The sequence below is a fragment of the Ostrea edulis genome, chromosome 1, assembly GCF_947568905.1.
Source record: "Ostrea edulis chromosome 1, xbOstEdul1.1, whole genome shotgun sequence".
NCBI lineage: Eukaryota > Metazoa > Mollusca > Bivalvia > Ostreida > Ostreidae > Ostrea > Ostrea edulis.
This window is the reverse complement of record NC_079164.1, coordinates 77717791-77735755: the sequence shown is the minus strand read 5'-3', so window position 1 is coordinate 77735755 and position 17965 is coordinate 77717791. Positions and strand designations below refer to the sequence as shown.

Genomic DNA, 17965 nt, shown 5'->3' with positions numbered 1-17965 from the left:
CAGAAATCACACTGGATCAGAATCAGTAGACTTTAACAGTTCTATGAATGTCAAACAATGTTACTGGTTCTTCTTACCTTTGATCAAACGTTGCTCCTCTTCTGTGAATGGTGTTAGTCTGGTGCTTGAATAATTTTGAATCTTGCTTTTGTATGCAACTTTATCAAGCATCACCTGTGGATAGTTTCCATCGATAACAATTGGGTGAGCAAACCACCCAAAGTCGAATTGCAGCGCCCGTTCTGAGGCTTCCAAGTGATCCGGATTAAAAGGATCATCCGGCTCTGACCACCCAACATTCAATGTTATTCCAAACTGACCTGAAGACACAAATTACACGTAGATGTCTTTACATTAGTGGCATGATTTATATCCAAATCAGCATTTCTGTAGATGGTAATAAGTTGTTTTGCAATTACCAAACCTTCCGAAATTCTATGATGGTAGAAGTGTGAAAAGTATATGAATTGGGGGAATTTTCGTCCACAGGTTGTATCTTTGTACTTAAATTACATGCAATTATGATATGAAAGGTGAAGATAATGAACAGTGATCACTGGTCAATCTCATAACTTCTATAAGCAATACAAAATAGAGGGTTGCGCAAACACGGAACCCTGGACATACCAGAGGTGCAGATTATGAAAGTCCTATGACTAACCACTCAAATAGTGATGACCAAAGTAAAGTTTTTCAAAAGTAGATCACAGTCCTTTGTTTGGGTCATGAGATCAAACGTTTTGGTACTAATGGGTTTTTTTTTTCAAAAGTATGTCAAACTGCAATGTCGATGGTGGTTAAAGTTTTTGCAGACAAACAGACTAATGAAAAGACCAACAACTTTAAACAAAAGCACCATTCTAAGAGAGGTAGGAAAAATTCCAACTGTTTATCTGAAGAATTGTGGCGCTCACCATTCTGCGTAGCTCGGTAAGTATCATTATAAGTATGAAATGCCTTGGCGTGTGATTTTATTAGGTTGTGAGAAACGATGTAAGTGTTGGTTCCTGGTCCCCATTTGGCCGGGGCAAACGTAGATACACCGTATCCAAGCCAAGATACAATCCATGGTTCATTGAAAGATATCCATAACTTCACCTTTAAATATAAATCAACATTAGCATTAGAGAAAACTTAGAAGAAAGTGTTTGGTACAATTGATGGATACGTTTATCATTGATAACTATTTGTCTTAATATTTCACCGATCGATAGAACTACGAATTGACTCCTTTACGTATTGCTTACCCTATCTCCAAACCTCTTGAAGCAAAATTCAGCATAACGCTGGAAATAATCCACCATTGTTTCATTGAGCCACCCGCCCTTATTTTCAAGAGCCTGGGGTAGATCCCAGTGGTACAAAGTCACCATTGGCTGGATATTATTTCTAAGTAACTCATTAATCAAGTTGTTATAATATTGTACTCCTCGCTCGTTAACATATGAGGTCGTTCCGTCTGGTAGAACTCTGGACCACGAGATGGAGAATCGATAGTGTGATACCTGTAGTTAATTAGGTGAGATGTTCATTTAGCAATTCGTGTTACCATTACTGAGAAAATATATATCATCCACAACCGGAAAACAAATTAGTGCACAATACTTTTTGAAAATTGAAAATCATACCCCAAGATTTTTAAGTAATTGCACATCTTTTTCATACTTGTGGTAGCTATCGCATGCTATATCGCCTGTTGCGTTGTTGTCCATCACATTAGGTTTATGAGCAAATGTATCCCAGATGCTTGGTCCTCGACCTGAATCATAAAAAGCATTTTTCATCCTTAGCCATACAGTATACATTCCTAAATCAGGCTAGATCCAAAGCCACTTTTTTCAAAACGGTAGCGACTGTTCCTTCGCCAAGCGCTACGTATTAGGTTTTTTTAGTCTTCGGCATAATAAAGAACCCTCAGTACTAAATGACCCTGAGTGCATACAGTACATAGTGTGCTCTCACCTCTGGTGTGTACAGGGGTCCGTGCTTGCCCTACTCTTCTTTACAGAATTTATGAGATTGATCACTGTTCTTTACTTCACTTTTTCCTAGTTCTAATTTGGTGGCACTTCTCCTAAAGCCTTTGGCGTCTCTAAACAACTTAACAATTACCAAAGGACGTAATACTCCAGTCAATCGATCCATTTTAAAATGCTGTGCTTACATGTTTTTTTTAGATAACATTTTTAAAAGCAATATTAGAAAGAGTCAATTCTCCAGGTTCGTAAGATGTATATCACTCTGCACATGTATTTTTCATTCGTAAATAAATGAATGTTAACATGGTTACGTTTCCCCATTCTCCGTATAGGCAAAGTTTGTGAAAATAAGGTGAGTGCTTTATTGATTGATTGGTCGTTCTTTAAAAGTTATCCAATTTACAAGTACATGTAAATGAACAGTACAATTTTCATAACGATAAAATATAAGTAAATAATTGAAGGAGAAGCTCTACGAGCATTGTGGGTCAACTTAATCATAGAGATGGTAAAATTGCAGCGCCACAATAGGGTACTGTGCAAAAGATTGACGATTTTTTAAACATCTCGAAATTACATACTGAGTAACACGGTTTTTGACTTGCACTGCAAACACAAATGAAATTGTCAGAGCTATGTATTAACCCTAAATATCACAGAATGCAGTTGACAGGTATGTGTAAATAAGCCCTACCTAACAAATATACACTTCTCCGCAGATCAGCTATTCGTCACGTGAGCTTTTGTAATATCGTACAATTTAAAAAAAAAAAAAAAGAATCTTATGCAATTTGTAAGTTCCTCAAGACCATCGTTATTTACGATTTAAGATAACCTGAAATTTGATACAAAAATGATTTACGTTTCACAAATAAAATGATATGCTCTATGTAGTCTTACGAACGGTTGAGCATGATTTGTTATGCTTCCTCCATAGTTAGGAATGATATGGGATGGGTATTTCTACATACAAATGTACCTAGACATTCTATCTAAGTTTTAATGGATTCACTCTGCTTAACAAATATTATTCTCTTTAATTCTACTGGACTAAAGTTATCTGACGAAGAAGATATGATATACAAAAAACATAATTGAAGAGTATGGACCAAATTAGAAAATCTTAATTATGTTCAAGTTTTTTGCAATCCTGAATTCATTGGTACGCTATGTAACTTGTACAAAGGACTGAAATTTTGAATGGAAAGGAAATTCGATAGTCTTTCTTATATATCATCAAGATGATGCCGTGTCAGGCCATTCTTGGCACACTGATTTCGACTGCGGATAGCTCCGTTTACCTGATCAAGATATAGGGCTCACGGCGGGTGTGACCAGTCAACAGGGGATTCTTACTCCTGATCCCACCTCTGGTATATCCAGGGGTCCGTGTTCGCCCAACTCTCTATTTTGTATTGTTTATAGGAGTTATGAGATTGATCACTGTTCGCTATCTTCACTTTTCATGATAAAGACGTTTAATCACTTTGAAAATGTTGGCCCCATTCTGGTACTAAATCCCCCATTCTTGGAATAATCAAATGAACAATTTTGAATGCACAAGTTTCTATCCATTCAGTTTCAATTTAGTATAAATTGCATTAAAGAAGACGTTATTTAATGATTTACACATAACACTATATGCCAAGTCTGGCGCTGCCCTGCAGGAAAAACCTCTAACCCAGGGATCAGGAAATTTACAATTTCGGCAGAGACCTTCTTCTTCTATATGACTAACACGTAAAGAGATGAATTTCTTCTACATATCTAAATGTTCAATTATTTAATGCAATACCAGATAAGATTGAAAACAACTTGAATAAGTCGAATTTCATTAAAAACTAGATTTGGTAATGGTTTACATTTATTCTGTAATGTTATTGATATACATGACCCCTTAACCTTTCAATTCATTTATAATTACCATCTTCATTCCATGCTCCCTCTACTTGATATGCAGCAGTAGCTGTGCTCCAGACAAAATCCTCAGGAAAAGTGTCATAAAAAAACTCGCTCTCTAACGCGGGAGCTGTGCCGCGCCCTCCGATGCTTGAATATCCCGGTTTGAAACCATTTTCAGCGATCAGTTGTTTGTAAAATCGAGCTGACGCCTTCGGAGTTCTTGTCCTGTTTTTATCGTTGAAATCAACATAATGAAGTCCGAAACGTTCTGAGTATCCCGACCGCCATTCCAGATTATCCATCAAAGACCACGCGGTGTATCCTTTCACATTGCACCCATCCAGCTTAATAGCTAAAAATTAAAAGATAAAAGCCTGATCACCAAAGAAACTGATCTCTTATTTTTTCATCAAAGTCATATCTACAAAAACTTGTATGTTTAAACTTTTCTTAAGTGTCTGTCTTCTGTGTTAGTAAAAAGATAAATAAAGAATGAAACAACAGCAGATGATTACCCTTTAGCATCTCGTTTATATAGGTTCTATAATAATGAATCCTATGGAAATCCGTCAGAGATCCGTTTTTGTCCGATATACCATTCTCAGTGACGTACACGGGCATATTGTTGTAGTGCACATTTACCCAGTTCAACATTTTTCGTAGGCCAAACGGAGTTACTTTCAACCATCCAGAACCAGATCTATTTAACAAAGAGAGCACAAGTTCATTAATATATGCATCATTGTAAAATCTACACACGGTTTCGTTTTGTAAAACGTGTTTTGGTTTAAGTTACTTTCGTGCTATAATCTTACTAACCCGACCCAAGATGGATCTGATTTACCCCCGGTTCCTTTATCCGCGTCATAGCTGATATCAAGTCTGACGTCATTTGGATAGACAATGCTAGAGGTATAGAAGTTCATCCCCAAAAAATCAGTAGCACCTGTTTTAAATACAATCATCCAATTAGTAAATTAATTACCTATCTTCAAGTTAAATATATAGTCTGTTTTAAAGATTCGCTTAGAAAACCTTTCATAGATCGCTGCTCTTCTTTGGTAAATTCTGGAAGTCTACTTTCATTAAGTTTTTGTAGTCTACTTTTCTCTCGAACTCTATCAATCATAACTTGCGGATAGTTGCCATGCACAACGGGATGAGCAAACCATCCAAAGTTGAAAAGTATATCCCTTTCGGAGGCCTCTAGGTGATCGGGATTGTAGGGATCTTCGGGTTCCGCCCAGCCAACGTTTAAAGTGATCCCAACAGCTCCTATTTCAAATACAAATTGACAATAAAGTTACACAAGTTAAGGAAGAATATTTCTTCGTTGATATAACACGGTTACTGGTGAAATAGATACGTGTACTTAACCTCCTTGTGTCCCTTTGTAAGTGTCATTGTAAAGATGGTACACTGCTACATGTGACTTTATAAGGTTGTGTGACACAATGTACGTATTTGTTCCCGGTCCGTATTTATTTGGCGCAAAACTTGCCACACCGTACCCCAGCCAGGATACTATCCAGGGTTCGTTAAATGTTAACCACAACTTGACTTTGTCCCCGTACTCCTTGAAGCAGAAGTCGGCGTAGTCGCGGAAGCGGTTAACGATGGACTCGTTCATCCACCCTCCCTCGTTCTCCTCTAGGGCCTGGGGCAGATCCCAATGGTACAAGGTAATCATTGGTTTTATTTTTGCCTTTTGCAGTTCATTTATAAGGTTGTGATAATACTGCACACCCTTTTCATTTTTACTTTCTTTTGTGCCGTTAGGAAAGATACGTGGCCACGAGATAGAGAATCGATAGTGCGAAACCTACAAAAGCATCATATAAGAATTAAACTGGCTTCGTTTTCATTTTAGAATGAAATCATGTTAATAAGATAATAAATTTCAATATATCATTTAGTCAAGTATTAGCATAGGTTATAAGTCGTTTGCAAAACGGTGTCGTTTCCACTGACACTAAAATCAAAGCATTTTAGCCACTCCTTTCCATTATTCCGGTACTCTCCTCTGCTTCAGGATGGCATTTGCTGCAGATGTGAGACTAAAGTGCAATTATAGTAATGCTGCTGGAAAGCATGGAAGAACTAAACACTCTGTACAGAACCTTAATATATGTCTTGTTTCTGTGAAGTACAGTATTCATTTATTTAACCTTATGATGTACATTTGTATAATTACCCCTAAGTCCTTCAACAGACGGACATCCTCCTTGTATCTATGGTAACTGTCGCATGCCACGTCACCATTGTCATTGTTGTTGATGTAATCTTTTTCATGAGCTTTTACATCCCAGATACTCGGCCCTTTTCCTGAAAGTTTGTACAACGCACACGTATATTGGATGAAAAACAATTCGTACCTAGGTAATCCTACCAATATCATCACCCGAAGAGATTGTAAACGACACAAAATTTGGCTTTTCGTGTAGATTATGAAGAACAAAGAACCTTAGATATATTTTCCCAATTATTTTTTTATTTTCAAATTACATATGTTCATCAATCGGTGCAAAGTCTCCCCTGAGACCCCCTTAGTCTTCACCTGGTGTGTTAAGAATTCACTGGATTGTACACATGCCTCATTTTATAGTTTAACTATGACGAACTAGGTATATATTCAATTATAAAGGAATTGATCTCCAATACACATTGTACATAGATATATCTTTAGCAGTTTATAGTTTCAGATCAATAAAAGTACAATATTTATAATTCATATGATTACATATGCTATAAATATTGAATATAAAATTTCATAATCCATTGTGAATATATATATAAATCCTAGGAAATAAACCTCTTATTCTTCAACTGAGATACTCTACCCCCAGAAGATTGATTCGAACTTATGAAGGCTCGTGGTAGATACAGTATAATTCCAGTTTAGAGACAAGGCTTTTTGGTAATTTCCTTTCCTTGGATCTATGCAATGCTTATAGAACGAGACACTGCGATCTAAATGTATTGTTTAATAGCAGTATTTATACATCACTTGTTTCATCAACTTGTACGATTTTACAATAGCTTTTACATTTATAAATTTTAAAGCCATAAAATACAGAAATTAAATGTACATCTGTGTTGGTTAGTTATCTTCTAGATAGAATCCAACAACGTGTTTCCAAAGAATTTTTGATTCCAAACAAAAGCCATCTGACGTGTTTCATACCAATTGTTAGGCCGTTCTCTTCATACTGATTTCAACTACGGATTACTCTGTTTACCTAATCAAGATGGGGGTTCACGGCGGTGATCTTCTTTTTTAATCAAGCTACTGACAATTAATAAAATGTTACAGGGAGTTCAACAGTCTCGTTTGAAGTCGGCATTTTGCAAATTCTATGATCGATATATATGTAATGATCTTATTTGCAAATACAAGTTTTCGCTGGTTCGAATGTTGTCTGACGCGTTTCATATCAATTGTCAGACCGTCCTTTGCATACTCATTATGGCTTATATTCCGTTCACCTGCTTTTAAGATATAGAGTTCACGGTGGATGTGACCGGTCAACAGGGATGCTTACTCCTTTAAGGCTCATCATCTCACCTCTGGTACATATATATCCTTTCTCTAAATGTTGCTTTGTACAGGGATTCATGAGATTGTTCGCTGTTCTTTGTCTTTACTTGTTCACCAGGAATTTTAGAAAATTCGTATCTTAATTCATTTTTATAGGATTTATGAGATTGATCAATATTCGTTATTTTTTTTTCCTTCTAAATATGCGTTGTATCATCTTATGAAAATAATGGTTGATATTCATATCTACTTTGTATTCCTTATGGGATTTATGAGATTGATCAATATTCGTTATTTTATTTTTTCTAAATATGCGATGTATCATCTTATACTAATCTATAAAGGTTGTATGAAAATAATGGTGGATATTCATATCTAATTTGTACTACGTGTGGGATTTATGAGATTGATCACTGTTCGTTATCTTCACCTTTCATCAGATGAATCATCCCTCTTAAACTACTGCTCTCTGGGAATAGATAATCTGTATCTTATTAAGTTTCAAGGTACGATTATATACATAAAAAGGCCCAAAACTTTTCTCTCTATAAAATGTGTCTGGAATTAACCTTAACCAGCGTTTTAAGAAAGTAAAAAATATATGCCAGGTATACTATGTCAACAAAATCAGAATGATATTCCTAATTGGATAGCATTGTGACATTATGAATAAGACATTTCCCGCCCGTTTTTCAAAATAAGCCTGAAAATTGTCAAATATCATACAGATTATTGCTCAGGAAAAGATGTGCGCATTTGTCGAGCAAAATGAAAATGATATATATTGTGTATTGTTTTAAGATGAAAAACATACTTGAACATGAATTTGCTCGACGTATGCGCTGTATGTTTTCTGAAAGTAAAACCACCTGAATTTGTGGATATTTTCATTGAAAATGGCATTTTTTGCAAATTTTTGCTAACATCTAGCTCTTGTCATATGACACAAATCATTTTGCTGATCAAACTGAGCGGATTTTGGGTTTGTTAATATATTCCTTATTTGAATGCCAGGGTTTGTGCTCCAAGTGAAATCATCGATATTTTGGGCCAAATGACTTTAGAAACTGTACCTACTTCTTTGCTTTACCTGTCCTTTGTGTAATAAAATAGTGAAATATATCTTACCACAAAGGGTCATATTTCAAACTAAAGGCAAATATTTATTTTCTACATAATTCAAAATCGCCATAGTTTCTATAAAAACGTAGCGTGAAATACAGTCCAATCTGCCTTTATTGTACAACTGACAAGTCTAAGTAAGAAACCGTTTTGTTCTAATAATGTATAAAATTTCAAACATTGAAATATAAAACCTTGCAACAAAGAATTAATTTCCATCTCTAACATTTGTTGCAGGATACATTCTAATGGATGATTCCTACATGAAACAAATCGTGTATACATACATGTCGCATTTGATTGTCCTTTTTGCAAGTGGCATTTGACTAATCAACATTGATACAATTAGTACTGATATAAACTAATCAATAGTATCTAAAAGTCGTTTTTTATGGTGAATATGTATAACATTTTATTTAAAGAGTTATTTGCTTACTGCGTGTTGGGTTAATCTTTTGCTATTGTGTTATATTTCTAATGCACTTTTCAGTAGAAATTTAGGTTAGAAAATGAAATATTCATAATTATATAAGCACAGCAAAGTGTGTACTATTTTATATTTTGCGTGTGTTTATAAAATATATTAGAAGACATAATTATATTATATCTATTTTATATAATGATGCTTATGTTTTGTTGACACCAACAGACAAATCAAGTTTAAACAAATAAATCTGGAGTAAATTTTAAGTGCAAAAAGGTGAAGTATAAAACACTGTAGCTCAATAACAAGCACTATGACCCCAGTTTTTTAAATTGGTATCCTAATTCTCCTTCAATGTAGAAATAAAAATTACACTTCCCAAATTTTTTTTTTTTACAATACTACAAAACTAATTTGCGAACCTCTTTAAGGATCGAAAGACCTGTGACTTTTGCTTTGAAGGTCAGGCAGTAAGCGAAGGAACAGGCACTATGTTAAATGTCCTAGGATTGACGTGGTACCAGAATACAGAACCGAGCCCGATCGCGAATGGACCGTCTTATAAATAAGGCCACTGCGATCACTGCAAATTGTATCTCATTGTTTATCATTATTCATTGAGTTATCATTGTACAACCATTAGTAGACATCATACTTCGGTGATTGTTACATTGTACTCCCTACATTAAATCCACGTATCATATAGAGACACCAGGGGATATTCTTAATGCAATAAAAAGTCTGACGACGACAAACGTGTACTTATTTAACGCTTAATAAGACAGACAACCGTATAGGCTCTTATCAGATTACCTAAATCCCACCAACAGAGGAGCTATGTGCGCAGAAAAAAACCTTTGTTCATCTTGCAGCGATCTGTCCATGAGTGATATATATCAACCCTGGAACATTTGGAACCCCACGGTGATGTGAAAAACTCGCATATATGCGTTGTAACATGATATAGCAAACATGTTTTGGGCTTGATCTACTTTTTGGCCGCAAAATTCTTTAGTTTCTATGAGATGAAGTATGAATAGGTTTGACGAGTAAACACACATGTTTTGATGATGAGAATTTATTTAAACAAGACAGTCATTCTAAATAATACCCGACAGTAGAGGAAAGTCATTGAACTGAAATGTCTCTCAGGGTGCAAAACACCTGATGCATTGTGATTTGAACAACATTCTGTCAAAATATACTTATCACAATAACACCTTCCATATAGAAATATCAAACGAATATATTGATATATTTATTCGATTTTTCATTACTGGGACTTTATGTTCACCATTAATGTAAGGGAGTACATATAAGAAATAAATTTCACTTTTGAAAATACATGAAATATGAACTGCGACACTCCATGCCGGCATACTTCATAAAGTGCATTGGTAATGCACACCCTCCTTAATTTTCAATAATGAAGTTTACTTGTTATATATACATTATTCTACTTTATATTTGTCGGAATTCCCAGCCGTTCAGATAGACGCACTGTATTCATCTGTATTCACTCTTTGTTTATGATTACAACGCATTCATGAGGAAATGGATATCATTTGTAATTTGTGGAGATAATCAAAGACAAAAACATGGTAATATAATTGTATATACAATATAAGCCAACTAACAAGCGTAAACAGATGATACGTTAATACACATACACAGGGCAATTATTCTATGACATCATTCATCTATAAATTTCGCAACATCTTTGATGTGAGGGGATTTTTTGTTTTGTTTTACGCCCCTTTGGAGATTTTTCTTTCATACTGAAACGTCACTAGCTATAAGTGAAGTACTATTAATCTAGAGATCAGGACATGGGAGTTTTTATACAACGTGCCAACGACTGCTGTGACACAGGACTTCTGTTTTTGAAGGTCACATCCACTAAGCTCACTTCTGAATGCCGGTCACTGCATAGATTAAGATTTTAGGTTTGTCACAGTCATGGCATGAGCAGGGCTTGAACTAGTTGCAAAAATGTAGCCCTATCCGATATTTTAATTCTGGCGTTTTCGGGATAGGGCTACAATTCATAGGATCACCGTAATGGGGCAAAATAATTTTATGAGTAACCGATGATAAGACCCATGTATTACTCTCAAATGTTATTTACACCAAAAAGAGTACCAACTTTTTGCTCGGGCATGTCTAATGAAGATGTTTTTCATTAAACATCATGTACAGCATGCAAAATTATTCGTCTGCTCCGCCATGCTTATTTTCGCGAGATCTCGTAGGTGGATCTACTGAAAAACTTAAACATTGACAATCTGCGCGAAAATGTAGTTACTCGAGCCAATCCGTCAAAGAAAGGAAAATCATATGGTTGCAAATAGAATTTACACTCTGCTGTTCGTTTTTTAACTTGATATTAAATCTAAAGCTTTTTGATACCGACGATCCGTACTTGTCCATTGATGTAAATACTATATGGCATATGCAAATAACTTGACAATCGGAAGTTGAAACTTCATTACATAAAACATTGCGCACAAATATGAATCGATAAATTATAATATATCGAAATTGTTGAAAACGGTAGAATAGATCCTTACAAATCGTAAATTGCTGGTTGTACATTTATACATTGACTAAGAAATATAGAATATCATTTTATTTACGTAAAGAAAATCAGCAAATGTTTAGAATGATCGAAAATGTTGCGGGAGTTAATCACTCCCGCATTTGTACCATTACGGAGATCCTAAGGAGTTGTAGCCCTCTCCCCCCCAAAAAGATCGGAGAGGGCTACATCATTGCAGCTAGACTTGAACTAACGAAGCAAACTCTCGTACGTAACACTAGATTGTCGCGATGCCGGGAGATAATTTGATTAGTTTACGATAACAAAAAATTCGCTGTAATAGAAAATCAAATCAATTAACATGCTAGATATCCTATTTTGTTCTAATCAGCTAAGTATTGTAAGTGTGACTGCTAGTGTATGACGTCACCACTGTAATAAAACGTTAGAAAGGTAAATCAGGTATGCAAAACGAACTTCTACAAATCAAGGAATATACATGCATTTGATGACGGGTTTATAAATATAAATACCATATTTCATATGAGCATTTTATATGTAACATCGCTTACTATATCTTAAATGTTTTTAACATAAGTTATCATCCTCTAAGATGATACATAATTGTGCATGGGTATTTGTACTGCAAGGTAAGCAACATCTAGACGACACTAGCGGTAACTGTCTTAACTCTCCTGCAGAAATTGTTCACGCTAAATACCAAGTCAACAATACGCATGATAAAATGTTCACATACCGGCTTCATTCCATGCTCCTTCCACCTGATAAGCCGCTGTGGCTGAGCTCCATACAAATTCCTCAGGAAACAAGTCGTAGTAAATTCCCTCCTCGTGTTCCGGGGCAAGTCCACGCCCTCCCTTCCCAGGGTAACCAGGTTTAAAACCATTCTCCTCGATGACTTGTTTGTAGAATCTTGCCGACGCTTTTGGGGTGCGTTTCCTATTGGGGTCATTGAAATCTACATAATGCAATCCGAACTTCTCAGCATACCCTTTGTTCCACTCAAAGTTATCCAGAAGAGACCATGCTGTGTATCCCAAGACATTACATCCATCTCGCCTAATAGCTGCCAATGTCAGAAATTCAAAACGATGAAAATATATTCAATTTTACAAATAATTCTATCTCATTGATTGGTAGAAGTACCATGTTTTTTGTGAAGTAGGACACTCTGAAAAGGTATACCCAGTGATGGGTCCAAATGGGCATCCGGGGGGGGGGGGGGGGTCAGACCCCCCCCTCTTTTTCGGAAGAAAATTTTGCTAAAAATAACGCATATTGAGGGCGGAAACCCCCTTGGATAGCTACATTTTAATTCCAATGGTAAAACTCTCCTTTCAAAATTTCCTGGATCCGCCCCTGATACCGGAGCTGCTTACTTAGACAATGGATTATAACGTTTGACAGTTCTCATACAGTGGAAAATCTCCATATACCTTTCAAAACTTCGTTGATATATGCCCTGTAATAATTAATTCGATGGATGTCCACTAGTGAACCGTTTCTGTCCGACACTCCATTTTCTGTGACGTACACAGGGACATTGTTGTAGCGGTCTTTAATCCATTTCAGCTGTTTTCGAATAGCGAATGGCGTAACCTTTAACCAACTTGATCCAGATCTACGAAACATGAAAATCATTTTATGTGTGTATATTAGCGTGTGTACTAACTTTTGCGATACATGTACACTTGAGTCAGTACTGATTTCTTCTCCATCTAAAACATCAAAAACTAAATTACCCCGGCCAGCTCGGGTCCAGATCAAAATCGGCATCTTTGTCTGATTGGTAGCTGACGTCATCCACACGAAATTGAAAAGGAAATACTTGTGAAGATGTGTAAAAATTAATTCCGACAAAATCCGCAGACCCTACAAAAATGACATGAAGCATTATCTCGCATTGTAGACTTTTACTGGTTGCTTTGAAGACAGTAACAGGGTGATTATTGTCACCTTTGATCTCTTTTTTCTCGTCGTCTGTGAATTCGGGAAGTCTAGAGGAGGAAAGACCCTGGGCTGCACTTTTATTTCCTATTTTCTCGACCATAACGTTGGGATATGAACCGTCCACAAATATAGGATTGGCAAACCATCCAAAGTCAAACTGCATCATTGTCTCAGAGGCTGTCACGTGACTGGCGTCATCCGAGTTCTTAGGTTCGGCCCAGTGAATATTCAGCACTATACCAACTGTGCCTACAAGTATGAGAAGAAATGTATTATAAGAGTAAGAATACCCCTTCAAAGTAAAGGTAGAGTCTAACTGATCACTTTGATCATGTATACCCAGTTGCGTACCATTTTGTTTAGCTTTATAGTTAGTTTCGTATGTTCTGTAGGCTTTTGCATGTGCTTTTAGAATGTTATGAGTTGCAATGTAAGGATGAGTTCCAGGACTGTCGCTTTTACCAGGCGCAAATTCGCCACTACCATAGCCTTTCCAAGAAATTATCCATGGTTCGTTAAACGTGATCCAGACTTTGACCTGCAAACACAAAAAGAGTCAGACGTGGTGTATCACTGGGTTATTATACGTTTGCGATATGCAGATGAGTTACCTTCGAACCATATTCTCTGAAACATAGATCTGCGTAATTTTGGAAATGCTGAACGATAGATTCGTTCAGCCATCCCCCTTCGTCCTCCAGAGCTTGTGGTAGATCCCAGTGATAGAGGGTCACCATTGGTTCAATGTTAGCCGCCAACAGTGCGTTAATTAGTCTGTGATAATAGTCCACTCCGCGCTGGTTTAACATCTCTGTGGTGCCCAGTGGGTAAATACGAGACCAGGATATAGAAAATCTGTAGTGGGAAACCTGTAAAATATAGGTAAAATGAAGGTCATTGAAATACTCTCCACGTATGTCATGAGTGATAGGTTTGTCTTGGAGTAATTGCTAACAGTGTCAAAACAATTTAGAAACAATCTCAACTTTGTTTAGAAGTTTCGTGTACCCCTAGTTCTTTTAGAAGATCTACATCTTGTTGGTAATTATGATAACTGTCACACGCCACATCACCAGTGTCATTATTTTCTATGTTTCCTTTAATATGTGAATACGTGTCCCAGATGCTCGGTCCTCTGCCTGCGATATAATCAGAAATAGACAATGAATAACCTGATTTAAAGAAAATCACATTGAAGATAAATCAAGTAGTAGAAGTCTTACTTAAAGTGGAACCTAAGATAAACACGTTACCGCTAAGCTGGACAAACAAATACCAGAATCTTAAGTACTACAGTCCCTGAAACGTTCTACTTTCCCATTCGCTCATCATGCACTCTCCGTTCACAGTTTACAAAGCTTTCAACGTTCACTCAACGTTCAGTTGTCATTTGGAACTCCGAAGTGAAAGAATTGACGTTTCTAACGACGACAAATGTATGCGTTAGGGTGAAAACACTTTTATGAATACTATATACTAATGTATTTGTGTATTCAGTTGTTTTCACAAAGAAGAAATAAGCTAGACTTAAGTATATAAACTATAATCATTAACAATCTTATCTATTTCTCTACCGTGATGGAAACATACACCCAGGTAGTCGATTTAAAAGTTTAAAATATAATTTCAGCTCTGTGAGAATAAACCCAGCCCTTAACATCGACCTTCCGAAGTAAACTTTCAACGTGTAATACAAAAGAATTTATACTTTTATAGTACATTTACTTTTTTTTTTTTAAAATATTGGTCATTAAACAAGCTAAACAACTTCTTGAAATCCCCATTAATTATTAATTGATCGTATTCTAACTGGGTTTTTTTTTCTTCATGCAGGAAATGTAAACGTACATCTTACAAGTAAGAAACATATATGCAAATCAATGTGTATGTACCGTTGTATGTAGAGATCAATGTGTATGTACCGTTGTATGTAGAGATCAATGTGTATGTACCGTTGTATGTAGATATCAATGTGTATGTACCGCTGTATGTAGAGATCAATGTGTATGTACCGTTGTATGTAGATATCAATGTGTATGTACCGTTGTATGTAGAGATCAATGTGTATGTACCGTTGTATGTAGAGATCAATGTGTATGTACCGTTGTATGTAGAGATCAATGTGTATGTACCGTTGTATGTAGAGATCAATGTGTATGTACTGTTGTATGTAGAGATCAATGTGTATGTACCGTTGTATGTAGAGATCAATGTGTATGTACCGTTGTATGTAGAGATCAATGTGTATGTACCGTTGCATGTAGAAATCAATGTGTATGTACCGTTGCATGTAGAGATCAATGTGTATGTACCGTTGCATGTAGAGATCAATGTGTATGTACCGTTGTATGTAGAGATCAATGTGTATGTACCGTTGTATGTAGAGATCAATGTGTATGTACCGTTGTATGTAGAGATCAATGTGTATGTACCGTTGTATGTAGAGATCAATGTGTATGTACCGTTGTATGTAGAGATCAATGTGTATGTACCGTTGTATGTAGAGATCAGTGTGTATGTACCGTTGTATGTAGAGATCAATGTGTATGTACTGTTGTATGTAGAGATCAATGTGTATGTACCGTTGTATGTAGAGATCAATGTGTATGTACCGTTGTATGTAGAGATCAATGTGTATGTACCGTTGCATGTAGAAATCAATGTGTATGTACCGTTGCATGTAGAGATCAATGTGTATGTACTGTTGTATGTAGAGATCAATGTGTATGTACCGTTGTATGTAGAGATCAATGTGTATGTACCGTTGTATGTAGAGATCAATGTGTATGTACCGTTGTATGTAGAGATCAATGTGTATGTACTGTTGTATGTAGAGATCAATGTGTATGTACTGTTGTATGTAGAAATCAATGTGTATGTACTGTTGTATGTAGAGATGTAACATCTTTCTCTCTGTATTACACGAGTTTTTTTTAAATTCAGGAAGTCTTCACAACAACAGAAAGTGATATAGTTTCCAATCTAGTCTGGTGATGTCTGCAAAATTGATGAAACTGATTTTTTGGTCTGAGAATGGAATGTGTGTATAACGATGGAAACACCCAATACACTCCATATTGTTCATCTGCATCGTGCGTTCAGTGTTTGCTCTGCGCTCCGTTGGCTCACCGTTCACTAACTATTCACAGAGTTGGATTCCGCGTTCCCACGCCGATCGTTCATCGTTCGTTTACCGTTGACGTAGTAAAACACACATATAACGTTTCAGAAACTATACGAAGAAGGCTATATTTGGTTTTTCTAGGCTCGCAGTAATTGTGCATCTTACCATCTTCGTTCCAGGCACCTTCCACTTGGTACGCGGCAGTGGCAGCACTCCAAATGAAGCCATCGGGAAACTGTCCATAAAATACCCCACTGTCGTCTTGAAGGGTTTGTGCTACAATAATTTATAAACGATAATTATGGAGAAAAACATTTATAAACCAATTATACTGTACAGTACGTTTAAACCCTCGTACTTTCTGATCAGCGAAGTGAAATTCTGAAACTGAATCATTGTAAACATGTGCTTGTTTCAAATCTCATTGTCAAACACTAGATTTCGTAAATAGTATGGATACATCATTTTATTGGATCACCATTTCTTTACCATCAGATTGGTTATTAAAAGAATATCAAAATTGCGTATTGGTGGGTGGGTGTGCAAGCATGCGTGCGTTGTACAGTATTAAAAATGACAATTTCTCGAATGGTAATGGATGCCAATCCCTCGCCCGAGTTCATTTCGTGTTATGCCCAAGATACATGTATAATGATATACATTTCTCTACATGTACCTGTTCACTGTAGTGTATAATGAGGACATTCATTTTTCAGTGCTATATCGGCGTTTAGGCAGTTGATAAAAACAAAATTCAGCACACTCACAAATGAAAATTTAGCGCTTGTCATAAGTAAGCAAAGTGATTGAAAATATTTGATTCACGCCGTGTGTTAACGTTTTACTGTTGATTTCAAGGTGTGTACCGCTATATTGAAAATCGGTCATGCACAAATACAGGTGTACTGATAATATGTAATACAAAGCTTTTAATTAGACTTTGTAATGAAAAAAGAGAGAAGAGAACTGATTGGTTCCATCTACCGATGGGATTATGCATCACGAAGAATTGTCAGTGAAATCATTCGATGTTACAGGAGTTTTGTCCAAATAAAGATATAGTACTACAGTTTATCATGATAATAAATTGTTCAAATAAAGAGACTGATATAAACTAAGCTAGTTAAGTATATATTTATCAGTATTTTGAAATTTGTAATCGGAATATTTAAATGAATTGTTAGCATATGAATACAGTACATATAGCACTGTTTTACAATTGTAATATGAATGACGTCCAAATTTCTACGGAAACCAGCTAGGATAAATTCACGTAAAAGAAAATGTTTTTATTAGCGTTATAGCGTATGTACACAATAAAAATGTGTGATAATGCGAATCAAAGGTGTCAGAATTGCAAAATAAA

General features: G+C 36.0%; 1 protein-coding gene across 1 annotated transcript in view; it reads right to left on the bottom strand.

The window, feature by feature from the left end:
• Positions 1-17965, bottom strand: part of LOC125680285 (lactase/phlorizin hydrolase-like) — a 43028-nt gene that overhangs the window by 13235 nt on the left and 11828 nt on the right. Inside the window, exons 2-19 of the mRNA XM_048919749.2 lie at positions 16765-16875; positions 14484-14614; positions 14087-14344; positions 13827-14013; positions 13482-13724; positions 13268-13397; positions 12962-13146; positions 12262-12591; positions 6076-6206; positions 5259-5703; positions 4917-5156; positions 4701-4827; positions 4397-4581; positions 3904-4233; positions 1629-1759; positions 1248-1505; positions 915-1098; positions 78-320 (exon numbers count right to left, since the gene is read on the bottom strand). Of these exons, the coding sequence (XP_048775706.2) occupies positions 78-320; positions 915-1098; positions 1248-1505; positions 1629-1759; positions 3904-4233; positions 4397-4581; positions 4701-4827; positions 4917-5156; positions 5259-5703; positions 6076-6206; positions 12262-12591; positions 12962-13146; positions 13268-13397; positions 13482-13724; positions 13827-14013; positions 14087-14344; positions 14484-14614; positions 16765-16875 (3849 nt within the window). The remainder of the gene's footprint in view (positions 1-77; positions 321-914; positions 1099-1247; positions 1506-1628; positions 1760-3903; positions 4234-4396; positions 4582-4700; positions 4828-4916; positions 5157-5258; positions 5704-6075; positions 6207-12261; positions 12592-12961; positions 13147-13267; positions 13398-13481; positions 13725-13826; positions 14014-14086; positions 14345-14483; positions 14615-16764; positions 16876-17965) is intronic.